The sequence below is a fragment of the Hippopotamus amphibius genome, chromosome 1 (genome assembly GCF_030028045.1).
Source record: "Hippopotamus amphibius kiboko isolate mHipAmp2 chromosome 1, mHipAmp2.hap2, whole genome shotgun sequence".
Taxonomy (NCBI): Eukaryota; Metazoa; Chordata; class Mammalia; order Artiodactyla; family Hippopotamidae; genus Hippopotamus; species Hippopotamus amphibius.
In genome coordinates this window covers 219,608,533-219,625,771 of record NC_080186.1, presented here as the reverse complement: position 1 = coordinate 219,625,771, position 17,239 = coordinate 219,608,533, and the positions used below count along the sequence as shown (strand labels likewise).

Sequence of the window (17,239 nt, the reverse complement as noted above, 5' to 3'; positions counted from 1 at the left end):
TAGTACTTCTGTTTTTCTGTTGGTTTTCGGTGTAAAAATGAGAGGTTTCAAGGGGGAGGATCTCAGCAAGCATTTCTAACGGTACCTTTTAACTTTTTGATAAAAGCAGAGACAACAGGAGCGTAGGTTTTTTGGCCATTGAACCCTAAGCAGTAGAATTTGTTTATAGAACTTCTGCTTGATAACAGCAACTGTGAAAAGATTATTAAAGTTCTTTAAGCTCTTCACTTTTATTTTCATCAAATGAAATTTAAATAGTCTCTTCCTTTTCAGATGTTCTTTTAAAAAAAAATTCCTTCAGAGACCATATTACTGCTATTCTTGCTGGGAAATTACAAGCGGGGAGGAGAGATTGTGACTTTTTTTTTTCGTCACTTAAACTGACAAGCTTCTTTCTAAACATCTTTTACCAGTAGACTACAGGTAGTAGCCACTAGAATCCTCCAGCCATTTGAAAATTGAAATGAAAACATACATCTTAAATGCATTTTACTGAGTACCTACTGTGACTCAGGCACTGTGCATTGTGCTAGGGATACGTAAAGAAATGTTATGTTTCAAGGTGTTTTTAGTCTAGTTTGGCATATAGGGTAGTAGACAGCACTAGAAGTCTGAAGTAAGACTGCCTACTGCCACAGCTTAGCAGCTGTTAATCTTGGGCACCTTATTTAACTGGTATTTTCAGTTTTTGTAAAATAAAGCTAGTGATAGACCTACCTTGCTGAATTGTTAAAAAGGTATTTGCTAAAAAGAAATTGGGACAGTGCCTGCTACAAAGTAAGCACTCTACAGGCTAGCTACTGCTGTTATTTTTAGAAGCAGTAGTAGTTTTTGTTGTAATTATAATAGTATTTTGTCTTAGTGTTCTTTCATTGCTTATTAAAGAGAACATTTATAGACATACCAGCATCTTATACGGAAATATAGTTTAGAATAAAGTAAATTCTTTCTGAAAATAAAAATTCCACAGGGCCTTACTCAGCAAGTGGAACAAGAACATTTCCTGACATTTAATAATATTTTCTATTAGTGTTAAATACCATATTAACACTTCTTTGCTACTTGGTAATCCAATAAGATTCACCCAGTTCTCATTCTATAAGAGTAGTAAACCTACAGAGGAGGCGCCTGACACATGGTAGGCTAACTATTTGCTAAATGAATAACTGGTTAATTTTCTTCAGTTACCAGTGTTTGTATCAGAGGCTGAAGTTATGCCTGCTAAATCTGTTGGTACTGATGAAAAGTATTGGTTACTAATACATGGCCATAGCATACCTTAGCAAAGTTGGATATTTGTACTTAAGACAGCATCAAACTTAATGAAGGATGTATATAACCAGCACCTGCTGGAAAAACCATATTCTTTCTGACCATGTAAAATTAAAAGAGTGACTACAGAGTTTTGAAAGCCTCAAAAGTAGAGGCAGGACTTGGAGAAATCAAAGTTTTAAAAGTACTACAATAGTACTTTACATTATTGTCACATTTGATATTTAAATTTTTCCATTGTCTTACCTCGTTCTTGTAATAAGATTTCAGGATCATCTGTTTGGAGACATTTCTGTGGTCCTGGGGAGAGACAGTGGGACATGTTGGATTTTATTTAATTATTTTAATGATCTTTTTACTGCTTTCAGTATGTGTGTGTATGTTTGTGTGTAAATAAAGTAAAACCTCAGGAGTGAGATGGGGAAGGCTTATTATTTTTTCTTCTCATATCTTCGCTTGAACCTCTGCAAGAGACAACTTCTAGTGGAGGCTTGTTGGTATAGTGAAGTGAGTGTGGACTTACCCATGATTTTGTGAAAACCAAAGAATTCAGATCCCCCACTTGCTAGCAAGTTAACATAAAGTCTAAACTTCCATTTCTTTCTTTATCTGTAAAATTGAGTAACAGCATCTTGGAGTTGGGAAGGTTAATTGAAACTGTATTGTTCATTCAGACTTTTTTTTTTTTAATTTTGTAGAGAAACTTAACAGCATAAGATCGATTGCTGCTTTTATTATTTTTTCAATAGTAGACTTGTGAACAACAGTTTAGGGTTAAGTTGTTAGAAACTCAGTATATATTTCCCAGTTGTTGGTGCTTTTATAGAACGTGCAGATATTAAGAAGCGGTGTTGGTAGGAATAATCTCTTGACAGACAATAATTTTGAAGGATAAATCAAATTGTATTTCAATGATTATCTCTACTTCTGGATGATCTGGATGAATGCTCTGATGTCCTAATGACATGCTTTTATTCTCACAAACTAAAAATTATTTCAAAATGCAACCACTCACACTCTGAAAGAATGGCTTTATATCATTTACCAAAATCATCATTTTTGGCAGTTATTCCTGCATTTGCCTTATTTTATAATTAATACTATGGACCAGTTATTTCATAAGCTTTTATTTGTCCTATATCTTCATAGGGTTTCTTTAAGTGTTACCACCTTGCAGATTATTGGTTGTTATGTATAAATCTTTCTAGTATATTGGAATACTTAACTAGAAGAAAATATTTCTTGTGCAATAGAATCTCTTTGCGTTGGCTGGTGATGAAGAACCAGAGGTACGGAAAAATGTGTGCCGGGCACTTGTGATGTTGCTTGAAGTTCGAATGGACCGCCTGCTTCCTCACATGCATAATATAGTTGAGGTAAGACAGGCAATTTAAAGTCTTTCTCCTCATCTTCCCCTCAAGAAAAATCTTGGGCACAAAATGTATAATGTGAAACCACTGTTTTCCAGTTTATTTATCACATTTGTCGGGGGGACTATAAAAATTAGTTATGATTGTCCTAAAGTTCTAAATTATCTTTATGATTATTTTTCTTTCATGAGATTTAAGATGTTATAGAGGGGGAAAGTTGTTTAAGGAGTAGATAACTTTTAACCAGTGTAACTAGGAATATTTAGATTATTTGAATTTATTAGATATGGATTAGGCCAGTAAAACTGTAGTAGTTAAGAGCGTGTTTTTTCTACCCTTTATTGGTAAATTGATCTGATCAACTTTTGATTTATGGTAACAGTGAGATTTCTGAATAGAAAATACATAACCATTATAGTGAATTCTAGCAGACCATTAAGATTTTAAAAGGCCTTTTTTCAGTCCTTATGTGATTAAAATAATTTTACTAGGATACTATAAGCATGTTGATCACAGATCCACTGTAATTAAAGGAAAGTACATAATAAGATATGATTATTATTAGGACAAAGTAATTCATTGGGCAATAATCATTATTGCTAGAGTCATACCTAATTTTCATATTACTGAATATAGTTGTACTTAAAGGATGGCATCTAAGGTCTGTTAGAAGAAGGCAACTCCTTTTCCTGAAACATTTGGAAAGATAGTTGTAATGATCAAGATATGCGGCAGCAAAAGATGGGGATAAATGACATTTTCTCTGATAAATCTATTCTCTCTGTACAGTGTTTGAAAGAATCAGGTGGGATTGGTTGAAAGTTTAGTGAGAGAGTTTGGAGTTAACCAGAAAGTTAACCAGAAAGACATTTTATCATTTGCCATGTCACAACTGGGGAACCTAATTTACAAGGCTACAATTCTTTCTTCAGCAATACTCAGCATGGTAGTAGGACATGGTAGGGGCTGGCCTGTCACAACTATTGTGTTGATATATTTTGTCATGTGAGATATTTCATTCAAGAATTCATCACTTGACCCAAGTTTCAGTCCCAGGTACATTGGGAATTCCTGCCTTTCATTATATTTGTTTTGTTTTTTCTTGTAAGGTTTTTTGGAGAGGTTTTTTTGGGGGGGCTGTGCTGTGTGGCTTGCAGAATCTTAATTCCCCAACAAGGGATCAAACCCAGGGCCCTGGCAGGGAGAGCACCGAGTCCTAAGCAGTGGACCGCAGGGAATTCCCTTCATGTTAGGTTTTTAAGAGGGGTAGATTTGGATATGGAGATCAGATGTTCCTCCAACTAAGAGTGAATTTGGCTTGGAATGTTCAAAAGACATGAAGGACACGATAAACCTATTTGTTGGCAACTAGAAATTATAGTTGACAAAGAGACGTCACTACTGCTTCCCAAATTAAAAAAAAAATTTGTAATTGTATAATATGCATATATCTTTTAAAATATGTGGAAGTATATACAGTTGACCCTTGAACAACACAGGTTTGAACTGCATGGGTCCACTCATACACAGATTTCTTTTACTAAATATGTACTACAGTACTACACAACCCGAGATTGGTTGAATCTGCAGATGAGAAACTGCGGATACAGAAGAACCATATATATAGAAGGTTGGCTATAAGGTATATGTGGATTTTTGACTGTTTGGAGGGTTGGCATCCCAACCTCCTTGTTGTTTGAGGGGTAATTGTAATTATAAGAGACAGCTTGGGTAGTTTAAGTTATAAAAAGATTGTCCATTTTATGAACCATTTAATGGAGTTTTTTATTTTGATGCATCTATAAAGACAATGTTTGACTATTAATACTTATTAAAAACCTCAGTGGTTTCATGAAACAGTATACACCTATATAGAAGCAGATAAATGTGAATTGGACACTATATTAGGCAGCATTCTAAAACGGTAGTTCCTAAGTTTGGCTGCTTTTTAGAATTGATCAGGAAACTTAAAAATCCAAAGCCTAAATTGAGAACCACTGTACAGTGCAAGGCCTGTAGCAACGGACCGTTGACTTGCTGAGATCAGATTAGGTTTATTTTAACTAACTATGATTGAAACTGATTAATACTAAGGCTCCTTTGTTTACAGTACATGCTACAGAGGACCCAAGATCAAGATGAAAATGTGGCTTTAGAAGCCTGTGAATTTTGGCTCACTTTGGCTGAGCAACCAATATGCAAAGATGTACTCATACGGCATCTTCCCAAGTAAGTGTTCCTTCTTATGAATGCTACCTTGTTGTTAAATTTAACAGTGAGTCCTCATTTTTATATTTTTAGGTTACATTCTTATGCCATTAGGTAGTGAAGTTCTAAAGAAGTTGGGCTTAATTTTACTGATGGTATAGGTAAAGACATTTTCTGAGAAGCAGTTACTTTTGTTTTCTAAATCACATGAGGGTGGTTTATGCTGAATTACAATTTTGGATAATCCATGGCACAATTTTTTATCTTATAATTTGTGGACTATCATGGATTTTTTTTACCCCCCACCCCAAGGATTTCCTACTAGTTATGATGCTGTGCAGTTTTGGTTTACCTATTATTGTTAAGCCTTTTTTTAACCCAGTGAATGCTGTTAAATCAGTTTTTTTTTTTTAATATATTTTTTCCAGTTTTATTGAGATAAGTTGAAATTGATATAAAACAGCATATTCGTTTTAGATGTACAACAATGATTTTATATATTAAAGTCAGTTAACTTTTCAAAGTAATGCTCATAGTGTTTTGAAAATAAATAGTAAATACAGGCTCATAAAAGAAATTTAAATGTAGAAAACTTAAAATCTCTTGGACTTCCACCCCCTTAAGTAATCACTGTTAGTATTTTTGGTGTGTTGTCTTTTAATGTTTTTTCCTGTGTTATTACCATATGCAACATGTCGTATATTTAGAGTGTTTTGGGAAGAAATAAATTTGGTCGTGTGTCCATGACATCTGGCTGTAGTTAGTGCTTAAAATTTTGATTTTACTGTTTTGAGGTTGGCTCTTTTCAGTTATTGTAGGTTGTGCACTTTCCTCCACATCATCAGTCTTTAAACTTTGAGTATTGTTCCATCATGGTATGCATACCATATATATATAATTGACTCTTCTATTGTTGAATGTTTAGTTGTTTGTCTTTTTTTTTAGCTCATAAATAATTCTGGACTGAGCATCCTTCTTTGTCCATAAGTGGTGATTTCTTTCAAGTAGTATTCTTAGAAGTGATTTTTACCAAGCTCAAGGGTCTTCATAAATATTCCACATTGTTCCCTAATGGAGTTATACCAGTTTACACCCCACCAGTGGTGTCCCATCCTGTCACAACTTTTGCCATCCATTATAGTTTTTCTAATCTTAGCCATCTGGATGAGCAAGAAACAAAACCATTTGTTTCAATATGTAGTAGTATTAGTGGAGTTGCATTTTTTTCAGAAGTTAGGGTACTTGGATATTGTCATTTTCATGTAGTCAGTTCTTATTCTTTTCCAATAAATTCTTTCCCTACCAAGAAACCAGTTCCACCTGTTTTTTATTCCAGTTAATCTAGAATGTACTTGAGTGAAGTACAAGATGTGCTAAATGGATTTGCCCCCCTTAGGAAATTCATATATTAATTATTCTCTTCTCCCTAGTTTGTGATGCCAGTTTTATGTTCGTTTCTTACTGTAGGGTCATATAATTCTAAAAGTCATATAAACAGACATTAATTCTTATAAAACTGAAGAGATTTTATTCATGAAAGCCTAAGCTATAACATTAGGAGATGATAAGAGCAGTTATAGGATGGTAGTCTCTTTCATTACCCTAATGAAATCTAAACATTTGTAAAGCAACCAAGAACTTGGTGTCAGGCTAAAAGATCAGCACTTCCCATTTGTTGTGCTATGTTCGAACATTAAACAACCCAAATCCAGTGATAACTGGATTTGATTTATATGTCTTCCAAACCATTGGTTTGGGAACCATTTTTAGATTAAACAAGACTGCTTTTTAGTTCAAATGGGAAAATGTCAACATCAATCTGATCCTGAGATTAAAAATTCAGTAAAAAAAACTTGCTTTTCCCAGATCTGTTAACCAAATTCTTACTTAGTATGAGCAAAAAAAAATGTTTACTGAGGAATCAAAATTATTAATGTGATGAGATCTCTCTTATTAAAATGAATTCACATAGAAAGCATTAATGTAATAAAGAATAGAATTCAATTCTTTTATCTATTTCTGGGCTATATAGTGTGTTTTGTTTTTTGTCTTTTTTAGCCAGTACTATGCTCTTTTGATTATTGAACATTTAATAATATATTTTGTTATCTGGTAGAACAGGTCTTCTTTTTTTTCCCCAGAATCATTTTGGTTTTTTCCCACCTTTATTCATGTACATTAATATCTCCTGGGACTTATTTATGAATTAATCCATGTAAAACAACTAACCCAGTACTTGGCATATACTTAAGTACTCAGAAACATTCATTGTTGGTATTGACATCATCGCCTCTCCATAATGTTGCATTAAAATTCTCTTCTTGTTTTCTACATGAGGCTTCAGGAGAAAGCTTCTTAATAATTAGATTTGTTCAAAAATAATGGTCTGCTTTGTATGATTGGAATTTGTGAGACATGCCATATTGCCACATAGTCACAGTCAACTCCAGTATCTCTTCCCTACCTCATTTTTTGTCTCGCCCTGCCTTATCAGTCCCTTATTTCCTACACATCTTCGTGTTCTTTCTCTATCTGGCACAGACATCACAATCCACAAATCAACAGTACTGACCATAAACTAAGCTACCCCCTGCTCTGGATTAATTGAACTGTCTTTGCTACTTCGTAATACTGCTGGGAAAAGTTACACTGCCGGGAGAATTGGTGGTTATAGAAATCCATGGTCTTCGACATCAAGTGAACCGCCTTCATACTATTTACCAATTTTTCCTGTTCCAAATTAGCTTTTATCGTCCATTCACTAGAGCAACTATTTCATACCTTTATCACTCTTCTGATATTCTCTTCATTCATATTGAGCACTTCTGCTTTGTAGGAAAAACAAGTGACCCTTTATTTGCCCAAAACTTACAGATACATATTCATGTGAATTGTCTTCCTAACCAGTCTTTCTACTTATGGTCTTGGATAGCATAATTTTTTTCTTATCCTCAGGGACCATACTCTATCAGATAGATAAATTCTCTGTTTAAACTTTTCCCTCTCTCTTGCCTCTTTCTCCATAACTTTTTAACTTGCTGCAGTTTCTTTCATCTTAAAAAGATTCAAAGAATAGACGGGCTCACTGTCTTTACCTCTTTACCTCACCTCAAGTAAGCTCTTCGGTATTTTATAGTCTGTCATCCGTCCTCATCATTTTCATGAAAGTATTGACAAAGATCATAAATGATTTAACTATTGGTAATTCAGATGGACTTGGTTCTCCTGCAGAATTCCTGTAGCTTACACAGTATGGTTCTGTTTATTATAATTTTATCTAGTTATGGTGTACTAGCTATAATGTTGAATTACTACTGTTAATCTATCTTAGAATTTAGAAGGACTTTGAAAGTTTGGGTGGTTCACATTTTCCTTTTTTACAAATTTGGATCCACTGCTTCCTTTTTACTGTTAGTATTCCTTTGGTTTAATGAGGACTTGCATAATTACCTCATTGAAAGTAGAGTTGTACTTCAAATTGGTTTCATATTTACTTAGTGAGTGTTAAAACATGTAACTTTTAAGTAAGGCACCAACAAACACTGAAGACATTAACATGGAGAGAGATTTTTACATCTGGGGTAGAGAAGGGAAATTTACTTAACATTTATGGCCTTGTGGAAATAATATAACCTCTCTGAGCATTAGTTTACTCATCTGTAAAATAGGGATCATAATACCTTTCTCACTAGATTACTAAGAAGGTGCTTTATTAATAAGCCCACAGCTGGTACTCATGAGTATGAGTTTCTTTTGCCTATTCATGCTTTTCCTACGCCACCCAGAACAATTAAATGTAGAATTTGGAAGCAGTGGACTGTGGACACTGTTGTGTTTCCAGAGTATTCTCACACCTTTTGTCCTCAGTAGATTCAATGTGTATGAATGGACAGTGAGAAAACAAATCAAAGTTTAAGAAACCTGTCAAAGATTAAAACCATCATAGCTACAAGAGGAACTGAAATTAGTATTTTGAGCTTTACTTGCATGTTTTGATACATATTTTTTTAATTAGTCATCATAAATATTTCAGTATACCTGGAATTCCATGTTTATAGACATCATGGTTCTCTTTTGGTGACTATGTAATACTTCAGATTGGATATAATATCCTGATTTATTTAACTATTTTCTTATTGGAAATTTAAGTTCTTAATTTCTTAAAAAGTTAAAACTTAAATTTATAAACTTTTTTAATGTTTTTTTCTTTTTTTTTTTTTTGATCGATTTTCTTTCTTTCTTTATGACTGTGTTGGGTCTTTGTTGCTGTGTGCGGGCCTTCTCTAGTTGCAGCGAGCAGGGGGCGGGGCTCCTCTTTGTTGAGGTATGTGGGCCTCTCATTGCAGTGGCTTCTCTTGTTGCAGAGCATGGGCTCTAGGCATGCAGGCCTCAGTAGTTGCAACATACGGACTCTAGGGCACACAGGCTTCAGTAGTTGTGGCGCACGGGCTTCTTTGCTTCGTGGCATGTGGGATCTTCCTGGACCAGGGCTCGAACCTGTGTCCCCTACATTGGCAGGCAGATTCTTAACCACTGCACCACCAGGGAAGTCCCAGTTTCCAAACTTTTATCAGGCTATGATAACCTTGTCGGTAGAGCTCTTTCTTTCCTTTTTGCTGTATTTCTTTTGGATAAATTTCTTTCAGTGTACTGTCTATATTTTAAACACTGTCATCTCTTTTATTAAAAGGAATACAAATACTGAATGTAGGCTTATTGTAAAAATGTCATACCATTTAGAAATAAAGTAGAAGATGGATTTTGTCCCTTTTTAGCCTTCTTATCTCTCTGAAGACACCAGTTTATTGTATAGCCTTCCTAGATAGTCTGTGTATATAAGCAGTTGTGTAGATAATCTCATTTTTTAAATAATTTTTATTTAAAATGTTAATTTCAGATATACAGCAAAGTGAATCAGTTATACAACACATATATATATATCCACTCTTTTTTAGTTTCTTTTCCCGTATAGGCCATTATAGAGTGTTAAGTAGAGTTCCCTGTGCTATTCAGTAGGTCCTTATTAGTTACCTATTTTATATATACTAGTGTGTCTGTATCAATCCCAATCTCCCACTATATCCCTTTTCCCACTCCCTGCACCCCCACAGTGACAAGTTTGTTTTCTACATCCATGACTCTGTTTCTGTTTTGTATGTTCATTTGTACCATTTTTTGAGTTTCCACATATAAGCAATACATATGATACATATCTTTGTCTGACTTCACTCAGTATGACAATTTCTGGGTCCATCCATGTTGCTGCAAATGGCATTATTTTGTTCTTTTTTATGGCTGAGTAGTATTCCATTGTATTATATGTACCCATCTTCTTTATCCATTCCTCTGTTGATGGACATTTAGGTTGCTTCCATGTCCTGGCTATTGTATATAGTGCTGCAGTGAACATTGGGATGCATGAATCTTTTTGAATTACAGCTTTATGGATATATGCCCAAGAGAGGGATTTCTGGGTCATATGGTAGCTCTAGTTTTAGTTTTTTAAGGAACCTTCATACTATTCTCCATTGTGGTTGTACCAGTTTACATTCCCACCAGCAGTGTAGGAGGGTTCCCTTTTCTCCACACCCTCTCCAGCACTTATTGTTTGTAGATTTTTTGATGATGGCCATTCTGACCTGTGTGAGGTGATAACCTCATTGTAGTTTTGATTTGTATTTCTCCAATACTTAGTGGTGTTGAGTATCTTTTCATGTGCTTTTTGGCCAGCTGTATGTCTTCTTTGGAGAAATGTCTATTTAGATCTTCTGTGCATTTTTTGATTTTTTTTTTAATTGAGCTGCATGAGCTGTTTATAAATTTTGGAGATTAGTCCCTTGTTGGTTGTTCTATCTGCAAATATTTTCTCCCATTTTGGGGGTTGTCTGTTCATTTTTGTTTATGGTTTCCTTTGCTGTGCAAAAACTTTTTTAAGTTAATTAGGTCCCATTTGTTTTTGTTTTTATTTTCATTACTCTAGGAGGTGGATCAAAAAAGATCTTGCTGCAATTTATATCAGAGAGTGTTCTGCCTATGTTTTCCTCTAAGAGTTTTATAGTGTCTTGCCTTACAGTTAGGTCTCTAATCCATTTTGAGTTTATTTTTGTGTATGGTGTTAGAGTGTGTTCTAATTTCATTCTTTTACATGCAGCTGTCCAGTTTTCCCAGCACCACTTATTGAAGAGACTGTCTTTTCTCCATTGTATATGCTTGCCTCCTTTGTCATGGATTAGGTGACCATAAGTGTGTGGGTTTATCTCTGGACTTTGTCCTGTTCCATTGATTTATATTTCTGTTTTTGTGCCAGTATCATACTGTTTTGATTATTGTGGCATTGTAGTATATTCTGAAATCAGGGAGCCTGATTCCTTCAGCTCCGTTTTTCTTTTCTCAAGATTACTTTGGCTATTTGGGGTCTTTTATGTTTCCATACAGTTTGAAAATCATTTGTTCTAGTTCTGTGAAAGGTGTTATTGGTAATTTGATAGGGATTGCATTGAATCTGTAGATTGCTTTGGGTAGTATAGTCATTTTGATGCTAGTGATTCTTCCAATCTAAGAATATGGTATATCTCTCTGTTAGTGTCATCTTTGATTTCTTTCATCAGTATCTTACAGTTTTCTGAGTACAGGTCTTTTGCCTCCTAAGGTAGGTTTATTCCTAGGTATTTTATTCTTTCTGATGGGATGGTAAATGGGATTATTTCCTTAATTTCTCTTTCTGATCTTTTGTTGTTAGAGATTTCTGTGTGTTAATTTTATATCCTGCAACTTTACCAGATTCATTAATGAGCTCTAGTAGTTTTCTGGTAGCATCTTCAAGATTTTCTATGTATAATGTCATGTCATCTGCAAACAGTGACAGCTTTACTTCTTTTCCAGTTTGGATTCCTTTATTGCTTTTTCTTCTCTGGTTGCTGTAGCTAGGAATCTCATTATTTTTAACTCAAATGGAAGTGTGCATTATGTGTTTTACACCTATAGGGTTTTTGTTTTTTCAACTTTAATGTAATTTGTTTGTTTTTGGCTGTGTCACGTTGCAAAATAAGATCCTTGTAGGATCTCAGTTCCTCGACCAGGGATTGAACCCTGGGCCCTGGCAGTGAAAGCACAGAGTTCTAACTGCTGGACCACTAGGGAATTCCCAACTGTAATTTATTTTTAACCAGGCTCTTAATGGTGGACATTTAGATTATTTCCATTGTTCTTGTTCTTGCATCAAGGAACATTGGTCTTTAAAAATTGGGAATGTTCGTTCATATATTTGGGATAAATTCTTAGGGGAGAAATTATCAAAAAATAAAAACTATTGTTTTTATTTCTAAGCACTCTTGACAAGCTACCTTATCCCCACTAAGATTCCATCCAGTGGATCCCATGCATAAGTATGTAAAAGGCTTGAGATGCATATTGGGCATACTGATCATTTGAGAAGGGCAGACAAAGAATATGCTATAAGGCAATATTAGCAGTGGTGTTTTATTGGTATTATTAGTATTTATGAGGTTGTTAAGACTTTGAGATCTTTAGATCTTTGTTTCATGAATTCATTTCTTTATAGGTTGATTCCTGTGTTAGTGAATGGCATGAAGTACTCGGATATAGATATTATCCTACTTAAGGTAAGGAAACCATTTCCTGATAAATGGGGAAGATTATTTTCATTGAGTTAGTAGATCTTTGAATTTGACTAATAGAGTAGTAGTTTGTTTAGAGTAGGCCCTATGTAAATAGGCTGTCTGTTACATAATATGCTACAGAGTTCAAAGATAGAAGCAAACATAATGAATTTGGGTGGTAATAGATTCTAGCTTAATTGGAACTAACTAAATGGTAACACTAATAGAGTTAGTGTGAATTTCCTGTTAATTCAAATTGTTTGAAATTTACTTTAAAATATCTTAAATATATTTTGAATTTGATTCAGGTACTCTAGATTATACCAGCTGGTGGAAAACCATATAATGTGGTTGAAAGTGCCTGAGATCTAACATGGGTTATGTGATAACCTGTTCTACCCTTCACAAAGAACTATATTCTGCACTGGGGAGTGGTTCTTAATGAAGAGGTATACAGTTGACCCTTGACCCTTGAACAATGGGATGTTAGCAACACTGACCTTCAACACAGTCAAAAAAATCTGTGTGTAACTTTACAGTTGGCCCTCCATGTCAGTGGTTCCGTATCAGCAAATTCAGCCAACCACAGGTTATGTAGTCGTCTAATACTTCATTTATTGGAAAAAAATCTGCATGTGAGTGAACCTGCACAGTTCAAACCCATATTGTTCAAGAGTCAACTGTATTTCAAAATCATATGCATAACCCATCTCTGCATATTCTCATCCTTTTATTACTCATATACATATTATTAGCTTGTAATGAATATAACCAAGATTTTCCTTTAAAAAAATATACAGGGTGATGTTGAAGAAGATGAAACAATTCCTGATAGTGAACAAGATATAAGGCCACGTTTTCATCGATCAAGGACAGTGGCTCAGCAGCACGATGAAGATGGAATCGAAGAGGAGGACGAGGACGATGATGAAATTGATGACGATGATACCATTTCCGACTGGAACCTCAGTAAGCCGGAGAGGAGGCAGCGCAGTCGCCTGCTTTGACAATGGTTTCATTGAGAAATAATCCACGTATCGTACAGTGCCCTCATATCATACAAGTCACATACCATACAAAAGGATACAGTTGTATCACCCCAGAAAGAAGCCCCGTAACCATTAGTAGGCACTCCCATTTTCTCCCTGTTCCCCAGCCTTAAGCAGCGACCAGTCTATATATTCTGTCTCTGTGAGCTGTGCTGAACATTTCCTATAATTGGGATTATGTAAAAAGTGGTCCTTTGTGACTGATTTATCTGTTCATCATTTGATGGACATTTTGTTCCTCCCATTTGGCTATTGTAAGTAATGATGCTGTGAACAGTTATGTAAAGTTTGATGTGTGGACATAAGTTTTCAGTTCTCTTGGGTATATACTCAGGATTAGGATTACTGGATCATATGATAACTTTGTTTAACCTTTTGCAGTACTGCCAGGCTGTTTTTCAAAGTAGCTCTACCATTTACATTCCCCCTTGCAGTGTCTTAGGTCTCTAGGTTCTCCACATGCTTGCCAGTGCTTTTTGGGTGTCTTTTTCTATTATAGCCGTTCTGGATGTGAAGTGATAATCTTATTGTGGGTTTGTTTTATATTTTCCTGATGGGTCGCTTCTTCATTTACTTGTCGTTTTGTTCCTTAAAAAGACTTTATCTCACACTGTCATTTCTCAAAAGGGTATGTATTTTGTTTGACACTGTGAAATAGGAACGTTGGTCACAGCTTTTCCTGTTTTCCTAACAGAAACTTATTTTTTGTGTGTGATATTTGCATCAGAATTGGTTATCATAATATTTCTAAAATAATATAAATTGCTTTGTCATATTCAGACTTTACAAATATACTTTTTAAAATTTCTGTTAGTTTTCAGCTTTAGCTGCAAATCCACATCATATGTTAAGCCTGCATTTCTGGGCCACACACTAATTAGATAACTCTGGGGAGAACCTAGACACCTGTGTTTTGCTTTTGCTTGTGCTGTGCTGGTTTTTAAGCCTTCGCTGCTCTACTTCACAGCACATTTGACATTTTGGGCCACGTGATTCTTTGTTGTGGGGTTGTCCTGTCCATTTGTAGTATTTTGAGCAGCATCCCTGATCCCTGCCCAGTACATGGCGATAGTGCAGGAGGTTGGGGGAAGAACACACACAAAATTTTGACAGCCAGCAATGTCTCGAGACATTGCCAAATATCCCCTGGGACAGAAAGTCACCCTCATTTTAGAACCACACTGTGATTCAGAGGATTGAGATTTCTAGTAACTGATAGAGCAGTTAAGGGCATGAATCGTCAGCCTGAGCTGTAAGCATTTGGAATAATGCTGATTACTGCCCATTTAGTTTCCTACAACTAACCGTTCCTTAGAGTGACTAGTGTGCCCACCCGTAGGCCGAGGACTTTGTATGCATATCACATTTAATCTTTCCAGCAGCCTTAGGTAGCTAAAGATACTGCAGAAAGAGAAACTTGCCCAGGGTTAGCATAGCTAGTACTGATGGTATATGTAGTTTTGGAACCCATATCTCACACAACAAGAGAACCCAAGTCTTCCTTACTATCACAGATTACCTCCCAGTGTATCCCCACTTTAAGGTTGGCGGGGAGGATGAATTAAGATTTGACGTAGTTAACTCCAGAAGTAATAATGTATGTTGAATGGGGTGGGGGGCAGGGGAATACTTCCTTTTCACATCCCACCCATCTTTATGTTCTCCCAGAAGTTTTTCTCTGCACATACAGAAAAAAAGTGTACAGGCTTACCTTGTTTTGTTGTGCTTCGCTTCTTGCACTTCATAGATGACTGCATTTTTTATAAAGTGAAGGTTTGTAGCAACCCTGCATTGATCAAGTCTTTTGGCACCATTTTTCCAACAGCATTTACTCACTTTGTGTCTCTGTTACATTTTGGTAATTCTTGGAATATTTCAAACTTTTTCATTATTATATTTATTATGGCAATCTGTGATCAGTCTTTGATGTTACTGTTGTAATTGTTTTGGGACTCCATGAACCATGCTCATATAAGGTGGCAAAGTTACTAATTGATAAATATTGTGTGTGAGCTGACTGCTCCACCCACAAGCCATTCCCCATCTCTCTCCCTTTCCTTGGGCCTCCCTATTCTCTGAGGCACAACAATATTGAAATCAGACCAATTAATAACTCTTCAGTGGTCTTTGAGGGTTCGAGTGAAAGGAAGAGTTGCATGTCTCTAACTTTAAATCAAAAGTTAGAAACGATTAAACTTAGCTAAGAGGGCATGTTGAAATTGCAATAGGCCAAAAGCTGGGCCTCTTGCTCCAGTTAGTCAAGCTGTGAGCAAAAGAAGAGTTCTTGAAGGAAATTAAAAGTGCTGCTCTAGTGAACACACAAATGATAAGAAAGTAATATAGCTTTATTGCTGATAAGGGAAAAGTTTTTGTGGTTTTAACCAGCCACAGCATTCCCTTAAGCCAAAGTCTATTCCAGAGCAAAGCCCCAACTCTCTTCAGTTCTGTGGAAGCTGAGAGAGGTGAAGAAGCTGCAGAAGAAGAGGTTGGTTCTTGAGGTTTAAGGAAAAAAGCTTTCAAGTCTCCATAAGGTAAAAATGCAGGGTGAAGCAGCAAGTGCTGATGTAGAAGCTGCAACAAGTTATCCAGAAGATCTAGCTAAGATAATTAATGAAGGTGGCTACACAAAACAGATTTTCAATGTAGATAAAAGAGCCTTCTGTTGGAAAAAGATGCCATCTAAGACTGTCATAGCTAGAGAGTAGAAATCAATGCCTAGCTTCAAAGGGCAGGCTGATTCTTGTTAGAGGCTAATGCAGCTGGTGACTTTTAGTTGAAGCCAGTGCTCATCTACCATTCCGAAAATCCTAGAGTCCTTAAGAGTTACGCTAAATCTACTGTGCTCTATAAATGGAACAAGAAAGCCTAGATGATAGCATATCTGTTTGTGACATGGTTTACTGAATGTTTTAAGCCTACTATTGACACCTACTGCTCAGAAAAAAAGATTTCTTAAAAAATATTACCGCTCTTTGACAATGCACCTGGCCACCCAAGAGCTCTGGTGGAGATGTACAATGAGGTTCATGTTGTTTTCATGTCTGCTAACAGAACATCCATTTTGCAATCCATGGATCAAGGGGTAATTTCAACTTTCAAGTGTTATTATTTAAGAATACATTTTGTAAGGCTATAGTTGCCATAGATAGTGATAACTGAAGGATCTGGGCAAAGCAAATTGAAAACCTTCTGGAAAGGAGTCACCATCCTAGATGCCATTAAAAACACTTGTGATTCATGGGAAGGGATCAAAATATCAGCGTTACATTAACAGGAGTTTGGAAAAAAAAAACAGGAGTTTGGAAGAAGTTGATTCTTCTTTGGGGGTTCAAGACTTCAGTGGAGAAAGTAACTAGATGTTGTGGAAATACCAAAAGAACTAGAATTAGAAGGGGAGCCAGAAGATGTGACTGTGTTGCTGCATCTCGTGATAAAACTTTAATGGGTGAGGAGCTGCTGCTTATGGGTGAGCAAAGAAAGTGATTTCTCTTGAGATGGAATCTACTCCTGGTGAAGATGCTGTAAAGACCTGAGGATTTAGAATTAACTTGGTTGATAAAGCAGCAGCAGTGTTTGAGAGGATTGATTCCAATTTTGAAAGAAGTTCTACTGGGTAAAGTGCTGTCAAACAGCACTGCATGCTACAGAGAAATCATTCATGAAAGGAAGAGTCAATCGATGCAGCAAACTTTCTATTGTCTTATTTTAAGAAATTGCTATT

At 35.7% G+C, this 17,239-nt stretch overlaps 1 protein-coding gene across 3 annotated transcripts in view; it reads left to right on the top strand.

Moving 5' to 3' along the window:
* Positions 1–17,239, top strand: part of TNPO1 (transportin 1) — an 89,837-nt gene that overhangs the window by 52,362 nt on the left and 20,236 nt on the right. For all 3 annotated transcript variants that reach the window (XM_057741288.1, XM_057741307.1, XM_057741299.1), the window contains exons 8-11: positions 2,526–2,648; positions 4,753–4,871; positions 12,412–12,472; positions 13,270–13,438. In XM_057741288.1, coding sequence (XP_057597271.1) covers positions 2,526–2,648; positions 4,753–4,871; positions 12,412–12,472; positions 13,270–13,438 — 472 coding nt within the window. The remainder of the gene's footprint in view (positions 1–2,525; positions 2,649–4,752; positions 4,872–12,411; positions 12,473–13,269; positions 13,439–17,239) is intronic.